The sequence below is a fragment of the Gopherus evgoodei genome, chromosome 11 (genome assembly GCF_007399415.2).
Source record: "Gopherus evgoodei ecotype Sinaloan lineage chromosome 11, rGopEvg1_v1.p, whole genome shotgun sequence".
NCBI classification, from domain to species: Eukaryota; Metazoa; Chordata; order Testudines; family Testudinidae; genus Gopherus; species Gopherus evgoodei.
In genome coordinates, this window is record NC_044332.1 from 4430143 (window position 1) to 4450653 (window position 20511).

Sequence of the window (20511 nt, forward strand, 5' to 3'; positions counted from 1 at the left end):
CCATCAGGGAAAATCAAAGATCCCAGTTGATCTGGGGTGATGCATGAGACAAAATAGCCAAGTTCCAGATCTGGAGAGGGCAACAGAGCCCTGTCGGGAGAGGCAGCATTTGTTCTTTGCTGGTGGTGCACTGAAGGGCTGTTTTCCCCCCTAAAGCTATCACCATGTTTGTCTCTATCATTCACTGCTTCAGTGGAACGATCTATGAAGGCAGGGTGTCTTCAGATATGCATATGCAACTCCTAGTCAGGGTAGTGGAAGCCGAGCCCATGTGCATCAGAGGTGGAATCTTCCTTAAGACGAAGCTGCATGGCACAAGCAAATTTTCCCATTGCTTACCTCCTCGCTGCTTGAGGATTCTGAGCTGGACCCATCCTGGCTGCAGTAAACTGCCAAGTTCTGTATCTGCTCTTCAGAGACCCGCACTGTACTTCTGCAGAAGGCCGTTTGCTGTAACAGATCAAAATAGAGTTCACCCATACAGCTGTGGAGACTATGGCACAAGCCTCCTGGAACTGTCTGGAGAACAAGTTTCAATCAAAAGTCATACAGCCTTTTGATAGCCAGCTACCAAAGGCAGGGATCTGAGAGAGCACGTTGTTCACAATCATGGATTAGCCTTTGGTTCTGGGGTTCCAGCAAAACTTATTTGTGGCAGTTCAGTGTAGTCACCAGTCTTTGGAGTCTTTCCATTTTTGAACTGGGCGTATCTGGCTTTCGTGCTCCTGAAAGACATCACCCCCACACCCTGGAGACTGTTGCCCTCTGCCCAGCCACGAATAGATGCAGCATGGACAGCGCTAAGGTGAGGTGCCTCACACCTTGCTTCCCCAGTGTACCTCAGCCCCCACAGAAGGAACTCCTCCAGGGCAGGGAGAACATCAGTCCCTTCTGATCCACTCAATAATTTAGTCTTCTGAGGCTATAGTGTTTTGGTCTAATTCTGGTTGTTGGGCTGGGTGGTGTTTAGTGACCAGTCATACAGGTGGTCAGACTTGATGATCTGGTGGGCCCTTCTGGCTTTAAATTCTATGGCCATCTACATTTCAGAGGCACTTTTCATCCCTTTGGTTCTCTGAGGGTTTGGCTACACTTGCAGGTGTGCAGTGCTGGGAGTTAAAGCTGTCTTTGTACAGCTGTGTAGGGAAAGCGTTGCAGTGTGGCCACACTGACAGCTACCAGCACTGCAGTGTGGCCACATTTGCAGCAGTTGCAGTGGTGTTGGGAGTGGTGCATTATGGGCAGCTATCCCAGCATTCAAGTGGCTGCAAAATGCTTTTCAAAAGAGAGGGGTGGAGTGTGACAGGGAGCGTGGGGGAGACAGAGAGAGTGGATTTTTGGAGCTGACACTGTGTCAGCTCCCTGCCTTGCAAGTTCTAAGGACTCGAAGATACACAGCACCAACCTTCAATCATCTTAAAAGTTTCAACCCCTTCCCCCACCATTCCCTCATTCACTAAATGCAAATAGCCTTCAGACCAGATAAGCAGCTGCTCCAAAACGGACCCCCCCGCCATCCCCCCTCCAGGCTGCTTCTCTCCTCAAGCAAACATTAGTTGTGGACATTCATCCCCCTCTTCTCGAGCAAACAGGAGCTGGTGTTTGTTTTTTAGATAAGCAGCTCCCGGAGCCCCGAGTTCACAACAAAACAAACAGAAGCATCACAACAAAACAAAGAGTGTTATCTTTACTTAAAAAGCATTATGGGAAGGTTCCATAGGTCAGTTATGGCGTAGTAAGATTAATCACTGTTTACACTGGCACCCCAGCGCTGCAAGAGCAGCGCTGTTCTCTTTATTCCTCTTGTCAATGTGAAGTACATGCAGTGTTGTAGCCAGGGAGATACAGCCCTGTATGTGCCTTGCCAGTGTGGATGGGGAGTAAGTTACAGCGCTGTAAAACCACCACCAGCGCTGTAACTCTCAAATGTAGCCAAGCCCTGAGATTGCAGATGGGGAGCCACATGGCGCTGAGCCAGTGGTAGTCCCTTTTTTTTTTTAAATTACTTCTTTAATCACCAGACTGGAGGCTTTAATGATTAAGCGGTAGTTTCACACAGACTGAAGCACAACACCTATTTTAGGTGATGGGGTACTGCAGGATTGCCCTTAGCTCCCTCTGGTGATATTTTGATATTGTACTTTCATACTTTTGCACATTTATTAGGATTGCCTGTAAGCAACACAAAGCAGAGAAGACAGTTTGAAATTCCTATTCCCTCACTTGGGGGAACCCTCCTGTACTTCACTTAACCAAGCTGAATAAGGATACAATCACAGACATAGTAATACGTGCAACACACACATGCATCAAATTCAGCCACTGGACAGGGACTCCCTTAAATGATAACATCCACTGACTAGTTGCCAATGGACTTGAGTGTGGCCCAGTGATGGACTTCAGTTGGCCTGTTAACAAGTGTTGCCTGATAGAGGACTCAGGGAGTCCTGCGGGCTGCTCTGCTCTATAACAGGGAACAGGTCAGCATATAGCACAGCTCAGAAGCGGGAGACTGTGTGCAGAGGTTTCTTTAAGCCACATTTCCTTCCTCCCCATCCTGGGGCTAGCTGGTTGAGTGACTATCAGATAAGCACTGGTTTTTACTGAATCCTAAATATCCTCAAACAAGAGCTTGGTTTTCATATTATGCTCATCCAGGTAGCAGACCAGCTACCTGGGGGACTACCCGGGGAAGCAGGGCGGACTTGGACATCGTGGTGGACAGTCAGCTGAACGTGAGCTTCCAGAGTGATCGCATGGCCCAAAGGGTTGATGTGATCCTTGGGATGTATAAACAGGGGAATCCTGAGTAGGAGTAGAGAAGTTATATTCTCTCTATATTTGGCACTGGTATGACTGCTACTGGAATCCTGTGTCCAGTTCTGTCATCTCTAATTTCTCAATATCCTTGGGGAATTGTTGAGGATTCAGACAAGAGCCACGAGAATGATTAAAGGACTGGAAAACTCAAGGAGCTCAATCAGAAGGTTAAGGGATGACTTGGTCAGCATCGAAGTACTTACACTTTGGACATTTGATAACAGAGAGCTCCTCAATCTAGTTGACAAACGATACAACAACATCCAATGCCTGGAAGTTGAAACTACATCAATTCAGACAAGAAAAAAGAAGCGTCTCTCAACAGTGAGGAGAATTAACCATCGGAACAATTTACCAAGGGTTGTGCTGGATTCTCCATCACAGGCAATTTTTAAATCAAGCGTGGCTGCTTTTCTAAAAGATCTGCTCTAGTTAAAACAGGAATTAATTCAGGGAAGTTTTCTGGCCTGGGTTCCACTCACAAGGAGTCATTCTCAGTGATCACAATGGTCCCCTCTGGCCTTGGAATTTATGAATATGCTCATCATGGAGAGGAAGATGCAGGAGCAATTTTTTAGTCGGGTACTTTTTGCTGTGAAAAAAACATCTTAACTACACCTGTGTTGTTAAGTGAGGCAAAGTAAAATAATGAAGATGGGCTTGGTCTGGTCCTTTCTAATGCGGCATGGAATACCCCTCTTACTCCCACCCTGTGCATGTTGAGCAGGGAGGAGTCTAGAGCAGGTTATGTATTGTGGCCAGTCCTCAAATGTCATTTATTTAATGCTTCAAGCCAATTATTTGCTTAGCAAAGGCCTTGAATAATCAGCACAAAAGCAGACAGATTCCCAGGCCACATTCAATCACACAGAGGGTATTTTCCATGCTAGGAGACCCGGCATGCTTACCACATAGCGTCCCATTCTGAAGTCACACAAGGACGGATCCTTCTCTGAATCTTTAGTGCAGGTGGTTTCTCGAACAATGAAGTCCAGCACTATACTGTAGTCATTGTTATCCAACAGGTCAACCTGTACAAGAAGGAAAGGCCAATAGCATGTGTGATCACTGCTTGAGGCTTTTTTCTCTGTGTAAAGTACACAGTACTATTGCCTCTTTGCCAAATTGTGGCAGAAATCAGGGCCTTGCGAGTCAGTAGCCCACTGGGAGCAGAATATCAGGGACTGGGTGAACATTTTGTAAATAAACCAGTTGCACCATATCTTATTTCCTTGGTAAAAGCTTCACACTAGCAACTCCTCCTGCAGAAGCCTCAGATAAAGCATGATGGCCTCAAGCAGCACCTGCCATGAGTGACTCTCTGTGGTCTCTTGCCAGTGTAAATTGCTTAATTAAACAGATCCCTTTTTACCCCAGTCCTGGAATTTTACACCTGGTGCACCCCTGTAGATCATTGATCTTCCTCTGGGAGTATATGGGCTTTGAAAGAGTCTGGGCATCAGCTCTCCTGTGTGGCTGCTTTGCCATCCAAAAGAAACCTTGGAGCTCTAAGGCTGAGGTGGCCACCTTGTGGCTCCGGAGCCACATGTGGCTCTTCAGAAGTTAATATGTGGCTCCTTGTATAGGCATACCAACTCTGGGGCTGGAGCTACAGGCACCAACTTTCCAATGTGTGTGGGGGGGTGCTCACTGCTCAACCCCTGGCTCTGCCACAGGCTCTGCCCCCATTCCACCCATTCCCACCACCTCCCCTGAGCCTGCTGTGCCCTCGCTTCTCCCCCTCCCCTCCAGAGCCTCCTGCACGTCGCAAAACAGCTGATCTGGGGGTGTGGGGAAGGAGGTGGAGGTGTTGATTGGCGGGGCTGCCAGTGGGTAGGAGGTACTGGGAGGGGGAAGCTGATGGGGGGCTGCTGACGTATTACTGTGACTCTTTGGCAATATACATTGGTAAATTCTGGCTCCTTCTCCAGCTCAGGTTGGGCACCCCTGCTCTAAGGGCTAACACTGGAAACTCACATGGTCTCCTTAATGAGAGAGTCAGGTTGGTTATGCATCTCTCACACACACACACACACACACACACACACACACATCATCAGCACCTTTCAACCCAACAGCAAAGCTACTGTTGAATTGCAGCTCTGCTTTGTGTGTTGTAAACAGTTCCAACAATGAGCTGTCAAGGGTAGAGAATCAGACAAGTGCCGGTTAACCTGTATCTACCTTATTTATGAGGAATCTGTTATAACCAAAAAAACCCCAAGGATGATTGCATTAGGAAAAAAGCTCCCTATTGAGCTAAAAGGAAATCTTTCCTGGGTTTCCTCTTTCACTCATTACCCCTGCGATTGCAACTTACCTTTCACCCCATGGTTTATTCATGCCCAGCTAGGTTATAAGTTTGTCATCTCATTATTTTAGCGTATAAATGTCACAGAAGCTGTGTAACAATCATTTTCCAAAGTGAGATCCTTAAAAAGAGTGTCTGTACAGTGCTTAGCACCTTGGGGCCAAATCTGGTTGTTGCCTTTTGGCACTACTCACAATGTAAGCATTCAATAATAATACGATTACCAGAACAGGTGCTGAGTAGTACCGTCTAGCAGGAAACGTGACAAACTTTAAAGACTGGTAGGTACATTTGCAGTTATATATATTAAGGTCTTCTCTTCTCTTCCTCCCATTCCTATTGGCTTTTCAGACCCAGCGAATCTCCCTTTCACTTTCAGCACCTTATTTTCCAACCCTGCTACCTGCTATATTTCCCAGATAGATTTATTCCAGCAGGAACTATGGGACCACTCATCATGCAGGATTAGGCACATTCCAAGTTCAAAGTTTAGAAACAGTGGGGCTTTGGGTGTGTCCGGGAATGCAAACCTCTTAATTTTATATTGAAATGCAGTAGTTACAGCATATGTCCCTGGAGCTGGGAGGGGTGGGGCGGGGTGTGACAGTCACATTTGGGTTTTTGCTTTTCAGAAAGTCCATTGTGGAAAAACGATTGAGCATAAGAAACTTGAGCCTCTTAAAGCAATTTTCTGAGGAAGCTGTAGACACTGAAGGCAGCTAGTGCCAGCTACACATGACCAGTAGAATTGCTGCCATGATACTACATACAGATTGAATATGTTTAGACTGCACGAATGGTGAACGTAAGTGATAAGAACAAGTGCATCTAGTAAATAGTATAAACACTGGCCAAGAAACGTTCAACTGAGCCACATTACAATGCACCCAAAATTGGAGAGCACTTTTCTAGAGCTAATTGAAAATGCTAATTATTTTTCTGTGAAAGATTTTGAAAATGTTGTTTTTCCTCAAAGTGTCCCTCAAAAAAACAAACAAAAAGCCCCCAAAACCATGTTTTTTATGGCAAATGAAAAGCTGAAAACCGACAATATTTTGGTTTTCCAAAAACCATGATTTTAGTTTTTGAAAACCCTGACTGAATGCCCAAGAAAAAAATCACCTTTTTTTTTTTTGAAGAAAATTAGCACATTCCAAACCAAAAGAAAATTGGTTGATATTTTTGACCAGCTCCACACTCACCCCTCTAACGTAGCTCCTGACGACGCCAAACAGGGCTGGCCATTGTGATCTAGAATTCACTCTTCCAATGGAGGCACGCAGAGCTTCTTCCATGATGGATGGTTCATAGTCATACACCGGCAACCCTGACACCAACATATCACAGGCCGATTAACACAAGCATTGGTCATTCATCCAGGAAGAATGGATGCTCTGCCTATTTAGAGGAACTTACCAGAACAAGACCAAACACTCATCACAAGGGCAAAAACGAATAAGGTCTTCATGATTTCTCTTCTGGAAAACCTAACTTTCCACTTCAGCTTTCCAGCACATATTTCTCTGCCTTTATATAATGCAACCTTAATACTCCGTCTGACTTTCCGGTGTCAGAGCTTAGCTACAAACATTGCACTTTAAACAGAAAGGATTGATCTAATGGCAAATATTTGTTAGGCTTTCTACAGCTTGTGGGATTTCATCATCAAAGGGGTACTGCAATACTTCTCCACAAGTCTACGACCAAATCAGAGACATCAGGGAGCATGAGAAATACAGCTCCTAACAAGCTCCACGTCCAGTTGTATCGGTTTGCTTCTAGCCTTTGCTCTTCAGTTTAAAACCACTGGATCAGACCTAATCCAGCCCCTTTGCACTACTCCAGAGACAAAGGGTCCACATTCTGGTCCCATTTGGCAGCAGAGAATTCCCCTGGAATGGGCAGTTTTTTGTCCAGGTAAAGCTGGTCTGGCCAATTCTTAAGCCACCCCTGAGCCTCGCCCAGGTGTAAGGGATGTGCTGCTGGTGGCAGGGGCATGGCCAGGGCACTGATGCACTCTGGCTATTGTCAGCTGGCAGACAGTTCTGCCAAGAACCACTGCCAGCTGGTGCAGACTAAAGAAGCCCCTAGGCTGCTCTAACTTTTACCAAGTTTAGAACCAAGCTAAGCAAAGAAATTATAGCCAGAACCATCTCCCTGATACCCCTCTGATGCTGCAGGAAGCAGATCTGAGTTGCAGCAGAGTAATTATGAACATTTAGTCAACTTTTAAAGTTAGTGATCTTTGATCAAGTTCTAAGGGTTTATAGGGTGAAATCGGACACAACAGGAGCTGGACACATGACAGGTCAGCTCACAGACGATTTAAAGCCTTCGTGCTTCTATTTTGCCAGAAGACAGATAATCAAGAGGTTCATAGGATGTGATTTCAAACATGCCAAAAGCGAAGAGATTAAGTCAATCCTTCAGTTCAGATTTTCAGATGTCTGGGGCAGCTCTGGTGCCTGTACCACAGGGAAGCCACCCAACAAGTCTGGGTAACGTTTTCTGAAGCACCTAAGTAATGTAGGTGCTTAAGTCTCACCAACTCTCAGTGAGAGCTAGAAGGTAAAAAGTTTCAAGGGCACTCAAGTGATTTACGAGCCTATCTGGAGTAACGGGACTGTCATGAATGTTATTCTGTGCATTAAGCTAGTGCCCGATACACAATACGTTTGCAGATCTGATGGCTAAGATTTCTGACATAGCCTTGAAAACAGCAGGATTACCATATAGGTGGCTGAGTTCTCGTTTGACCTTCCTGAACATAGAGGACACAAGGGAACTTGCTAGACAGCTGCATGTCAAGTACCGGAATGATCAGAAGCCCAGATCTAATAAGTACTGCAGAAACAAGGGGGAGAAACATTACATTGCTGGGGGCTGGGACAAACAAGGCTTGGTGGATTCTATCAGCCTTCAGGACCACTGATCTTGTGTTTCCTAGATAATCCCTCTAGCTGCCTCACACACACACTATGAGCAGGTGAGGTGATGAGACAGAACCTTACGTAACAGAGCCGTCGGAAGTAGCCTCTGGGAACTTGCAAAGAAAGGGCCAGAAACACTCTTGGGGGACTCCATCTGCCACCACCACCACCATAACACCTCACGGTCAGCATGATCAAAGGCAGTTAACCGATCAGCAATGACTTCCTTAACTGCATTGCTCAGAGTACCTTCCCAGCTGAGCAAATGCTCACGACAATTGTCAGAACCCCCAAAATGGGTAGCAGGAATGACAAATATGGACAAGAGGACACGACATCATTAAATATGGTCTCAGAACTAGGTGGGGATAAAAGGGAATCAACCTTCACGCTTAATCTCACTTTAAAGGGAACCCACAGCCCCCCAGATTCGTGAGTATAAGGGATACTGTCTCTGCTCTTATTCTTATATTGTTTTTCTACTTCTGTAATTTTGCTTGTACTGATGGTGATATTAATAAAACTCAGTCTCTGCGTGTCTTCATTAATCTCTATGCAGCCACCAAAGAACAAACTTGTTACTCGCAACAAGTGCATTTTGCAACCCCAATTAATAATGAAGCTACACTTGGGAGATCTGGGTATGAGGCCCTGCTCAACCGCAGACGGGGGGACCTCAGGTGAGTCACTTTGCATCTCCATGCTTCAGTTCCCCATCTGTACAATGGGGATAATAGAGTTGCCCAGCCTCACAGTGGGGCTATGAAGATTCACAATCCCTAGCTTGGGTAGCACTTTGAAATCTACTGATGAAAAGTGCTATGGAAGAGCTAGGTATTATTGTTACAGTATGCCACACAGAAGCGGCATACAGCAATGCTGTTTGAACTCCCCCCAGCTCTTGCTACCCGGTGTGGCTCAGGGGTATAAAAAGGTTAGTACTCCCCTCAGGTAACAGAAGTCACTATCCACTAGCTGCAGTACCCGTGACACTGCAGGCAAGCTGTTGCAAGGTTCCTCCTCCCAAGTGGACGTCACACTGTAATCCAGTCTTTTTACCCTCAACTACAGCAAACCTGGGCATGTCTAGAACAAGGCCATGCTGCACTCTGTCCAACTGGAGACTGGCTGTGCTGTGACACAGAGATACAGTACATTGCCTAGGCTCTAGAGGGAACTCTTCAGATGCTTGCTTTGGAGACTGGCTCTTTAATTTTCTCCAAAATTGGTTAATGCACCATCTACAGGGTAGCCCCCAAAGAGAACCAGCAAAATGCAACACACAGGAAAATTAGAGTTCAGACCATGTGCTCTGGAGTACCAAGCTCGGGTAGGAGTTAGCATGCCCTTAGGATCATTTAACAATGACTCACTGTGAGACCATGGCAAGTTACATCCCCCATCTCAGAGTCACATCATCTCAGTTTCTCCAGGTGAGAAATAGCAACATTTACCCACCTACCTCAAGACAGGTTGAACACATACTGTTCATCCAAGGGGCTGAATGCATAGAATGCCATAGAAATGCCAAGCACCATAATAAAATAAATAGTCATTTCAACAGAGGAATTGATTGAGTGTTTTGAAGATTCCAGTCTTATCACAGCTACAGCGAGACATTCCCCGCGTGGAGATAGGAGAGGTGCCGATTAGTGCTCAGAAATAATTACTTATTGAAATAAAAACTTCCTCTGCCTGGTTCTGGGTTGCCTAGTAAACTTGGACATTGTGCATTTCATCTACCTGAAGTTCGGCTCATTAAGTCTGTAATGAGCTTGGTAAATATTTCCTGGGTCTCAGTCGATACATTATACACTTCAGTAGTTCTTAAAGTTTAGCAAAACTGGTTTTGCTCAAGGTATTAGAAGCAGGCAAGTTTAAGGAGAGGCAAGTTTGGGTTCAGTTTAGATATCCAACGACAGATTGGCTCTTTGGGTCCAGAGGTATTACCGTAAGCAGGGGGGATGGGTGAAATTACCCCTCTCCCCACCCTAATATTTTCCCAGCTTTTGGCTTGCTTTAGAAGGGCGGGATGGGGAGTGCAGTTGAGGTGGCTACTTTGAGCCTTAGGCTCTCCTCCTTCTGGTTAGCTGACTAACAGCAGTTCACTTCATGGCCTCAGCAGGAATCTCACTGCAGCATCCTGCCGGCAAGGGCCATTCCACCCCACTCCTGGTTAGGCAGGAGGTCACCAGAGGGCTTCTCTGCAGCCAGCCCAGCTCTTTCCCTGCCCTTCCAGAGGAGCCAAGAGCTAGTGAGGCTGAGGTAGCCTGGTGTCTGGCCCCACAGGAGGGTGTTGAGCCAGTTAAGAAGTCAGCCACCACCAGCAGCTTCTCCACCCTTTAGGAGACAGGTAGCTGCAGAGTGGGTGGGAAGAAAGGACTCCTAGAAGGAAAGGAACTTTTCAGGGGTACCAGTAGAACTTGGGGGGTGTTGACCTTTGGTGGGGATGGGATGAACGAGGATTACAAGACAGAAGGGACCTATGGTGGGGAAGGGAGATGGGGGCCAGTACAAGAGAACTGGGAGAGGATACAGGAGGTAGCTTGTGGAGAGAGAACCCTTTAGGGAGGCACCCCAAGAGGACAGGGGGGAAAGGAGTGGGCCCCAGGCATGGGGGACTCTGATGAAGCAAGGGCAGGAACCTTGGGAGAGATAAGGGATGGGTACAGCAAGAGCTGGGAAAAGACTCTCAGAAATCTGGAGGTGGGGAGGAGGAATCTTGTCCATAAGTAGAAGAATGGAAGGAAACAGGGGACACTGAGGGGAGGGAAAAGGAAGTCTGTAGAAGGCTTGGGAAGCCAACCCTGGTTCTCCCAAGTTACAGACCAGAGGCTTATCCACTGAAGAAGTAGAAAGGGTGATCTGAAGGGTCCTGCTCAGATCTGTTGCAAAAGTCCAGCCAGTTCACCCATCACTCTTACGAGCTCTGCCTTTCAAAGTGAAGTCGGTCTGATCGCTCCCAGCACACTGCCTATGAACTAGAGACTGCCCTAAACTAGACTCATGATTTAAACACTCCTAAATTTAGGAAGGTTGTTGTAATTTGAATTTAGATCCAGATTGAAGTTTGAGTGTGGCCTGTAGCTTTGGTAGAGGCCAAATCAAATCCCCCAATCCAAAACACCTCAGAGCATTCAACATCCAGACCCAAAGTTGTTTTTCAACTGTATTAAAACAAACATTTATTACTTTTGCCCCCACCTTAACGAGTTATGTCTTTGTAGCATTGGGTGGTTTTGTTGTGTCTGCTCCTGCAGCTTTAATGAGTTGTAAGATTGGAGATCCCATGTAGCGTGCTGTTTCGGAAACATACACAAGTTGGAAGCCATTCACCTTCTTTTATTTTTCACTATTTCTTTATAAAATCAGTTGAAAAAAAGTAAAAACCCAAAGCGATTACATAGAACATACACATGACTTTCAACAGCACATATGTTTCTGAAGAGGATTTGCATTATGGCACTACCTGGATTATGTACCTCAATTCAAAAGTTCACCTACAAGTATCTACACTGTATACAAGTACCTTTGGGAGAAGACTCTATTAGCTATGTAATGCTATGAATTAATCATAAGGCAAGTGTATAGTTGTGTCCATCAGATGTGGCAAACAGAACCAAAACCAGACTTTTTAGGGCATGGAGGGAGATGGGGAAAGATCAAAAAGTTAAATCATTTGATTTTTTTCAAAGGTACTCCATTGTTGATCCAACTCTGCTCCCACTTAAGCCAATGGGAGTTACATTGACTTCAAGGAAACAGAGCTATGCCAATATGGAACACTTGAAATAGAGCCTTAACATTTTGGTTCTCTCTCTCTGCCAGGGCCAGAGAGAGAACTCACAGCATTTCTGTACTATCTGGACAGTATTTCCAACTTCATCAGATTTGGGAAGGTCTAGGAGACTTTCAAAGAGAGCCTGAATTCACACACCTGATAGAAAACCTTATGGACACAAACGAAAATGTCTTTGGAAACAGAACTGAGTCTGTCTTTCAGGATATCCTTAAATCTCCTGAAACTTAAGGGGGAAAAGAGATACTTTAAGGCAATTTAAGTGTTGTGCATTAGATCGCCTACCAGCAAGTTCCAGATGCTAAGATCTCTGAGGAGCTTTTTGTATCCAATTTCATTTCTGCAATGAAGAGATATGCACCATTTATGAAAAGAGAAAATTAAGGAACTTAATAGTCCTCAGTTAGATGTCAATTTGCAGGCCAGTTTCATTCCCTGCAACTGGCTACTCCTTTCCTAGAAAATTGAAAGAACAATAATTTCCCTTTTGGAGAGACGTTTAGATAATTACAACATACACTGTCATCTAAAATCAGGCATTACTGCATGTTTACACTTCTGAGAACATGTCCGATTGCATCATCTCAGGCATTTAGAACTATCATTCTCCCTGCATAGCTTCCTAGGAAGATATTGTTGGTTTTGCCGATAACTTCTACCTCTTCATTGTTCCTCCATGGCAGATTTCCTCCTTAGAGCCTCTGAAGAGTGGCACTATTGTGCTTGGGCAGAATCCAGAAACAGTAATTCTATGACTCTACTGGTTAAACCAAAGACAGCCACAAAGGTTATAGAGCCTGATTCAAAGCCCACTGGAAAGACTCTCATTGACTTCAATAGGCTTTGGATCAGGCTCATATTCCCTTTAAGAAACTGGCTAAAAGTCTGCCCAGACCAGCCCACTGTCACTCCCTGCAAACACGCCTGAACATTGTTGCCCTACATGTCCCTACGACAGAGTATGGGATGGAAGAGAACTGGATGGACTCTGCTTGTTCTTCTAGCTTCTCCCTGATTGTTCTCACTCTCTCTCCTCAGATTCAGTCCTGCGATGTGACACATGCCCTCATCCTCAACAAGAGCAGCCCTTTGTTTTAAAGATCAGCAAAGAGCAGCACAGCTGAAGGCTTGGAGCTTCATGTGGGCACGAACAGTGGAAGAACAGAAATGCCAGGACCAGGAAGCAAACTCAGACAGTCATGTGCCACCAGATGATAGCTATCAAATTGAGGGTAGGACTGTATGCCTCTCACAAGAGCTCCAGCCTAAAGCAAGTCTATATTTCATCAGCCTTAGAGACACACCCAACAAAGTTACTGCCTTGTTCTTTTATGGCCTTTCTGTTGACTTCACTGGGATTTAGTTTGGCCCCTTGAACAAGTATTTATAGGTAAGGCCTGGCTTCTTGTGCGTGAAAAGGTTGGGTTGGTACAGAGAAGGCACTCAGACCCTCACAATTTCCACTGGTGTTCCTGGAAGTGGACTTTGATCCTGGAGCACAGGAAACATTTTATAACCTCAAACAAAACCTTGATAACATCGTACAACCCTTATGAAACATCAGAGGGTGCAGGAGAATCCCACAGCTTTTGGTTCTCATTTCTTTGAACTCAGCTGCCTTTGAAACTTAAATATTTATGTTTGCTGTTTCTGCATGCTCAGCAGTTATCAGCTCTGATACGGAGTCACGGGGACACATTTCAGTTTTGTTACTGAGAGTCAAACTTTAACCTAGAGATCTAAAGAACTGGCAAATACGAAGCAAGGGACAGGTTTTTTAAAGATGATATTCATTATGTTTCACGGAGTTGTGTAGTCTAGTGTGCAGGGCAGGTGCACTCTGCAGGTATGTTGTTTTCTGTATGTTTCAGTTTACATAGTTACAGCTGTGAACAGCAAATAAGCAAATCAGTTCCCACAAGAGCCAGGAAATTTAAACTAAAACCCACAGGCTCTCTCCCACAGGTCTTCCCTACGCCAAGCAAATCAACAGTAGCCAACCAGTGTCTTCAGGGTGACACCCAGTCAACCCTCACTTTTCCCTCTGCTGAAAGCCTTCTGCCATTGGCACACTCTGGACTGCCTTCCCGTTGCTAAATTAAGGTATTGGCCCATTATAAGAGTTTCTCTGTCAATGTCCTGTTGCTACTGCAGCAGTCTGTGCATTCCTTGCTGTGTGTGAGCATTGTGAGTAGCATGATGGTCATGAATTTCAGCCTGTTTGCAAGTGGCACAAAAGACAACTTCCTCAGACTGTCATGGGGTCCACATACCATAGCTAGAACCTCCTCCTGGCCACTCTGGGGATTAGCTCTTTCTAAGTTCAAGGTCCCCTTGTTCTACTCACTGCATGCCCTGCTGCCGGTCTCTCACTCTCTGGGGGGTATCCAAGTCTTTCCTCACCAGCAGTCTTAGGAAGTCTTCCCATTCACTGCCTCTAGGCTGATAGGGGACCCTGGGCCTGCCCTCTGCTCGAGTTCCAGCTCAGGGACCCTGTAATCCACAGTCAAGGTCTGCACCATCGTGAATCTTGCTGCCTTTTTCCTGAGCCTTTCCTATATCTTCTGTCTCCCCTCTTTTGGGTTTGCCAACTCAAACTCCTTCCTCCTCCCAGGGAATAACTGTGGAGTAGTTTCTATAGCCCCAAACACACCTCCCCCAGGACTACTGCTGACTACTACCCTGCAGCCCCTATCTGCTATCAGCTCCCTGGTTTTACAGAAGCCCCACCTTTTCCTGCACAGGTGAGCATCTCCTAATTAAAGCCTTCCTCTCAGCCTTAACTCCCTCAGCTTGCAACCTAATACGTTAATTGACCCCTCTGGCCTCCATTAACCCCTTCATTGCCCTATTACTACTCACCTTCAGGGGGAGTATGGGGAACACAGCTTATCACACAGACTAGCTACATATTTTTCCAAAACGAAAAGATACTTTACCAGTTTCATTTGCAACCCCCGCAGTTGTCTCTTCTCCCAAGTGTGAAGCAGCTAGCAGTCAGGGTGGTAGGTTCTCTTGCTAGTGGTGGACATTTGGAAACTGTCAACAGGTCTGAGTGTTAGAAGTCGCCCCAGTTGGCGTGACTTACAGCACAGAAGTCTGAGCACTGCAGGCATTCACACTGGCTACATCTTTAAGCAGGATGGCTAAGTGAAGTGTAGCAAGCCATCCACGCAGTCAGCCATTTGACAGCCTCAGAGGGCAAGCTTCCGGACATTTGAACAAAGCAATAAGTAAAGAGACCCTGGGTCACAGCTATCCAAGACCTGCTGCTATGTCTTTCCCACTCACGGCTTTAGCCTCAGAGCTACCGAGTACCCACAATGCCCAGTGAAGTCAAAGGGCTCTGTAGGTTCCCCATAGCTCAGGATCAGGCCCAGGCTCTGGCACAGCATAGTTTTGGTGCTTTTGCTCAGCACACAACATATTCTCTTATGTCCACAGTCTAGCCTTTATGGTATCGCGATTCTGTTCTGACAGCCAATAAGAGGCCAAATGAAATCTGATAGAGCCCAGCTCACTACCAGAAAACACATTCCCTTTGCCAAACCATGACTTTAGTGCCTCAGATATGAAGCTGTCCGTGCCAAATACACAGGTGTAATATAACAGAAAAGCAAAGAGGAAATTAACCAAGTAATTCCTGCGAAGAGTTGCCCGGGTTTAGCCAACAGCTGCATGGCCCACCCTGCTGCCATGCACTACAAAACCCTTTCCTTAGCACTGCAGACAGTAATCTGTGCGCACCCCTCCCCAGGCAGACATTTCATTCTTAGCCACATGGTAGAGATGGAGAAGCTCTGTGGTGCAGTAACTTGTGTCAGGCTGCAGAGGGAATCCAGGAAAAGCACCCGGAATAGAATTCGGCAGTTCCTGGCTCTCAGGCCAGTGTTCAGGCAACCGCCGCCACCACATTCTAAAGGACATTTTGTAAATGAAACTTAGAAAACTGGCACATTGCTAAATACACCTCCTAGCTGAAATTTTACGAGCCAGTTTTAAATGTTGTAGTTACTTTAGAACACACATTTTGCACGGAGCTCTCCGACCTCAGGAGAGGACAAAGGAAATTTCTGATAGGAGATACTGGTCAAAAAGAAAGCAGGGTTGGGCGTTGTCTCATTGTTTCCTTGTATTCCCATCTGCCTTCACCCCTCTGTCATCTCTGTCTTACGCTTAGCTTGTCAGATCTTTGGGGCATCCTTTTTTTCTGTGTTTGCACAGCACCCAGCACTATGGAGGCCCGGCCCATGACTAGGGCTGTGGTTATACCCATAACAAGTGGCCCTGTTGGAAGCAGTAAAGTTGCAGATAGGAGGTAGAGCAACAGGAGGAGGCTATTGGATGGATGTTGTTGGTCATAGCAGGAGCCTTGGGGGCAGGGGGTGGGCTGGTCTGTTGCTCAGAGGTGAATGAGCAGAGCAAAGCAGAGCAGTGGGGCTGCAGTAAGGAAGCAGTAGGGTGTGAGCAAGGCATGGTTAAGAAAATGTAGGAGTATGTGCAGAGACTACAAGTCCCTTCCTTGTCCACCTCGCAGACCTGTAACAGCTCCCACAGAAGCAGCTTCCCACCTTAGCAAGCCATAAACACACTGAAGGCTGAGCATGCTTTCATAGAATCTCCAGGGTGGAAGGGACCCCAGGAGCGGACCTAGTCTAACCCTCTCCTCAAAGCAAGGCCAATCCCCAGACAGATTTTTGCCCCAAATTGCCCCCTCAAGGATTGAGCTCACAACCCTGGGTTTAGCAGTCCCATGCCCAAACCACTGAGCTATCACAGCTGCTCTGCAAGTGACCCTCTGCCCATGTGCTGTGCCAATCAACAAAGGAGAGGGGTCTCTTACAGCTCCCAGCTAGAGCCTGGCTCTCATACTCAAGCAGCAGCAACTCATGCTTTTCTCTCTGGAGGTCCCTGACAGGCATCACACAAGAAAGCCAGGCCCAGATCCTCAAAGGCATTTAGGCTCTTTGCTTCCATTGAATGGAAGTCAGGAGCCTTCTGAGCATCAGCCAGCTGGTGTGTGCGCCCACTGGCACGATCTGTGCCGAATGACTGCATGCTCACTCAGTTGTCTATGCCAAAATGGGCAGAAGTGGAGGCCAGCTTGAAGCTGGACCCTTCAGGTCCAAGCTTTGGAAAACACCTACCTGCAATTCTCAGACCTGTCTGGCTCTTCCCCCCTCCCCATCAGTCAGTCTATCTGCAAGAGTCATTTTCCCATGCTCTAGGAACTGGCCTCCCTCCACAGAGGTTGCTTCAACATCCCTATCTGCACTGTTGACAAAAGGTAGCACAGAAGTGCGTTTGCTTAATTGTGACTCATTGAAAGACTCAGGACGATTAGCTTGAAGAAATCATTCCAGGTTTGTGCTTTGGCAGCACACAGTTGCTTAGGTGATATGGCCCATGAGGAACCCGTCTAACAGATTTTCTGCTAACTAGCTCAATAACCTTTCCAATTCGTCATGGGGTACTCTGACACCAGTTCTATCTCGGTAATGTTACCACACAAGCCCGGGCTCACCCCTTCCAGTTTGGTGTATTTATTACTAACAGGAAGAGCCCCTTGTCCCAACTTCCAGACTCTCTGTTTCACAGCAGAGGGCTGCCGGCTTTCCCTTTACAGAAAAAAAATAGCGGAGAGAGAGCAGTTAGAGCCCTAGCTTGGGCCTCAGGCCACCAGAGTTCAAGTCCCTCCCTCTGCCACAGACCTGATAGGGTGAGTTATGCAGGTTGGTGCATTCAGAGCTGGGAGGTGCTCAGATCCTGTGATAGTGGGAGCAAGCAGGAGACAGCCTTCCACATTCTAGTACCCCCAGTCTGCAGTGACTAGTTATGTGAGAGCTGCACCTTTGCAGGGGTACATGGGGGCAGGGTTCTGAACAGCTACGGCCCATTTGGGAGCTTGGCTCAGAGCCTCTGCTCCAAGCCAATCATCTTTTCTGAAGGAAAGTCTTCATAGTGAGTGAACCCATCTGCTTCCTAGGCCCTGCACCGACCCTTTCCTTCCCTCTTGGGTACATGGAGCTGTGGCTTCTGGTCCTTGCTTTAGCACAGAGAAGATGCATCACATGTTCAGAAAATCTGTGACTGTTACCCACATCTGTAAAGAGAGGACTGCAAATTCTTTCCTGCTTCACAGGGGGCTGCGAAGGTTAGTCCATAAGCAGTTGCAAAGTGCTTTGAGATCCTTGGCTGGAAGGTGCAATAGAATTGTTAAGCGTTATCAGTGGACTCCTGCCTGCCAACAAATCATTCACGTATCCTTGCACTGGGCAGATCTGAGTGAATAATTCAAAGGAGTCTTTTTGAATTTCACCCCCTCTTATGGAATGTCCACGGACAGATCATTTCTTTCTCAAGTGTATTCAAACACTTATTGCTCAGAATTTGAAATTCAAGCTGTTTGATTGCAACTAGTCTCATGCACCGTGTGGTACTGGTTCTGTTCCCTGACGGGATTAATTTAGTCAGTGCAATCAGATTTCCAGTGCTAAGTGACAACATGACTCAGATTCATTTTCTGTAAGTATCAAGCCTGCAAACTCGAATATCCCAAAAGCATTCATATTAGTAAAATGCAATTACACAGAACTGGCAGACAGTGAATGAGATAGATGCATGCACATGATTGAATTGAATCGATTTAGAAATTCACAGTATTCTTGAAGTACTTGCTGCTTTAGTCTCTCCTCTCTACTCATTAAGATAATCAAACAGTTAATTATTTTGTTGCAAAATTTCTGCCTATCCCATAAGCTGTAAGTGCCCTTAATATAACTTTCTGGCAGACTATACCCATGTTCACACCCTACACACTATTGCGATAATGGTTGTATAAGGTATGCCTTGTAAGGCATTGTTTGAAAACTTGTAATTTGCTAGTCAAACTCTGGGAACTTGCTGCTTTATTTAACTGCATCAAACAGAGTGCATGTGGTGGGGGGAATTCCCACTAACAACACAGGTTGTAAGGGGGCAGGGGAGAATGGCTCCATCCCACAGTGCTCCAGTTAACTCTATTATGATCACTTTACTGCAACGGTATTATTATAAGACTTGTGCTATGTGGTGGCAACACCTAATGTGATGCACCACCAGTAAGCCAGAAAACTGAAAAAGCTGATGCTTAAAGTCTTGATCATTTTGTGTTTGTTTGGACTGAGATTCATTAGAAAAATGTGCGGAAATCCAATTTGGCGTTTTCGTGTTGCAGTAACATGGGCAGCTCTTTGTGGAAATCAAAGTTTCAGTTTGCATATGTGAGTCCACCTACAGTAAGTATTTTGCGCACACATGCAACCAAAATATATGCAGGATACCATGTGAGCATCCCCGAGCAATTAACAGCTCAGATTTTACATTCATAACCAAGTTCAAAGACATCCAAACAACAGATCAACAGTAGGAAGCAACCTACTGCCTGATATTTTATGAGCAGGAAAAAAAGCTGAAGTTAGTGAATACATTATTCATTGCACGTTGTTCCCTTCATTCTGGTACAAGGAACTGTACCAAGCAAACACAGAAGCATTTCATATCAAAAAATTCAACAGCAGCTAGCGGAACCACCCAGCCAGAATCTCATTTCACATTTCTATCCCTGCCCCTGAAACACTCTGATATTAATGAAGCTAAGATTTCACAAAGTGAAGAGGATTTATTGCAATCAAGGCTTAATTATGGTCATGATTAAATTTTCTAAGATGGGTAAATCTTTCTTCCCCATGCTTCGATATCTGCAAGCAAACAGCAGCCTGAATTGATAGAATCTTTTCAACATCCATTTAGTCCCACATCCTCAGGGGAGGTGAGATTTCAAGTTGTGTCCTTTTAATGTATCCCAGAGCTAGCCGGCATTTCAGATGAACCACAATATTTATTTCAGTTATCTGATTGAAACTAGCAAAAGGAAAATGAAGCCAGCTAAATCATAAACCAAAGGCATTTTATGCAATCTGTTTAATGTTCTGTTATCGAAAGAGATTGTCCTAGTGGTATAATCCCACATTATAAATTAGTGGAGAGATAATTGGATTTACATGTTACTTTGGATATGGCTTTAGCCAGTTGTGTTATTGGTAATACATTAACATCCCACACACAATTAAATGGCATGATGTACAAACTCAACAATTATTACTGAAATACTAAAGATACAGGGGGAAATGGATGCAAAACTGCTTCGAGATAATACTACATCTATGTTAAAGCAAATTAATAATGGAAAAGCAGAAGACTGCTTGGAGGAAAAATGTCAACTTCCTTCTCCCCCAAATAAGGAAATACAAAATTGTTTATTTACAATACGCAGACACTTTATTTACACTTAGGCTATGTCTAGACTGGTGACAGGACACGAGTCCAATATCGGGGTGGTGCCAGAGCCCCTACTGTCCACATCTAAACCCCTGAAACACGGGTTTCAAGTGTGTACAATATAAGAGCACTAGCATGTCTGAGGGGTGTGGGTATGCACATTCATAGATTATTATTAGGGTTGGATCTCAGGAGATCATCTAGTCCAACCCCTTGCTCAAAGCAGGACCAATTCATTCCTTAGGCTGTGTCCCGGCCACATACCCATGTCAATTCCTGGCTGCAACAACACTGACGCTGGGTTCCAAGACTCCTTTCCACATACGTGGTAG

The 20511-nt window shown here is 45.7% G+C and overlaps 1 protein-coding gene across 1 annotated transcript; it reads right to left on the bottom strand.

The window, feature by feature from the left end:
- Positions 1-294: 294 nt before the first annotated feature.
- SPP2 (secreted phosphoprotein 2) lies at positions 295-6599 on the bottom strand. The gene is made up of 4 exons (XM_030580502.1): positions 6548-6599; positions 6334-6458; positions 3729-3851; positions 295-450 (listed from the first exon to the last, which is right to left on the bottom strand). The coding sequence occupies exons 1-4, from the start codon at positions 6597-6599 to the stop codon at positions 295-297; spliced, it is 456 nt and encodes a 151-aa protein (XP_030436362.1).
- Between the last annotated feature and the right edge of the window lie 13912 nt (positions 6600-20511).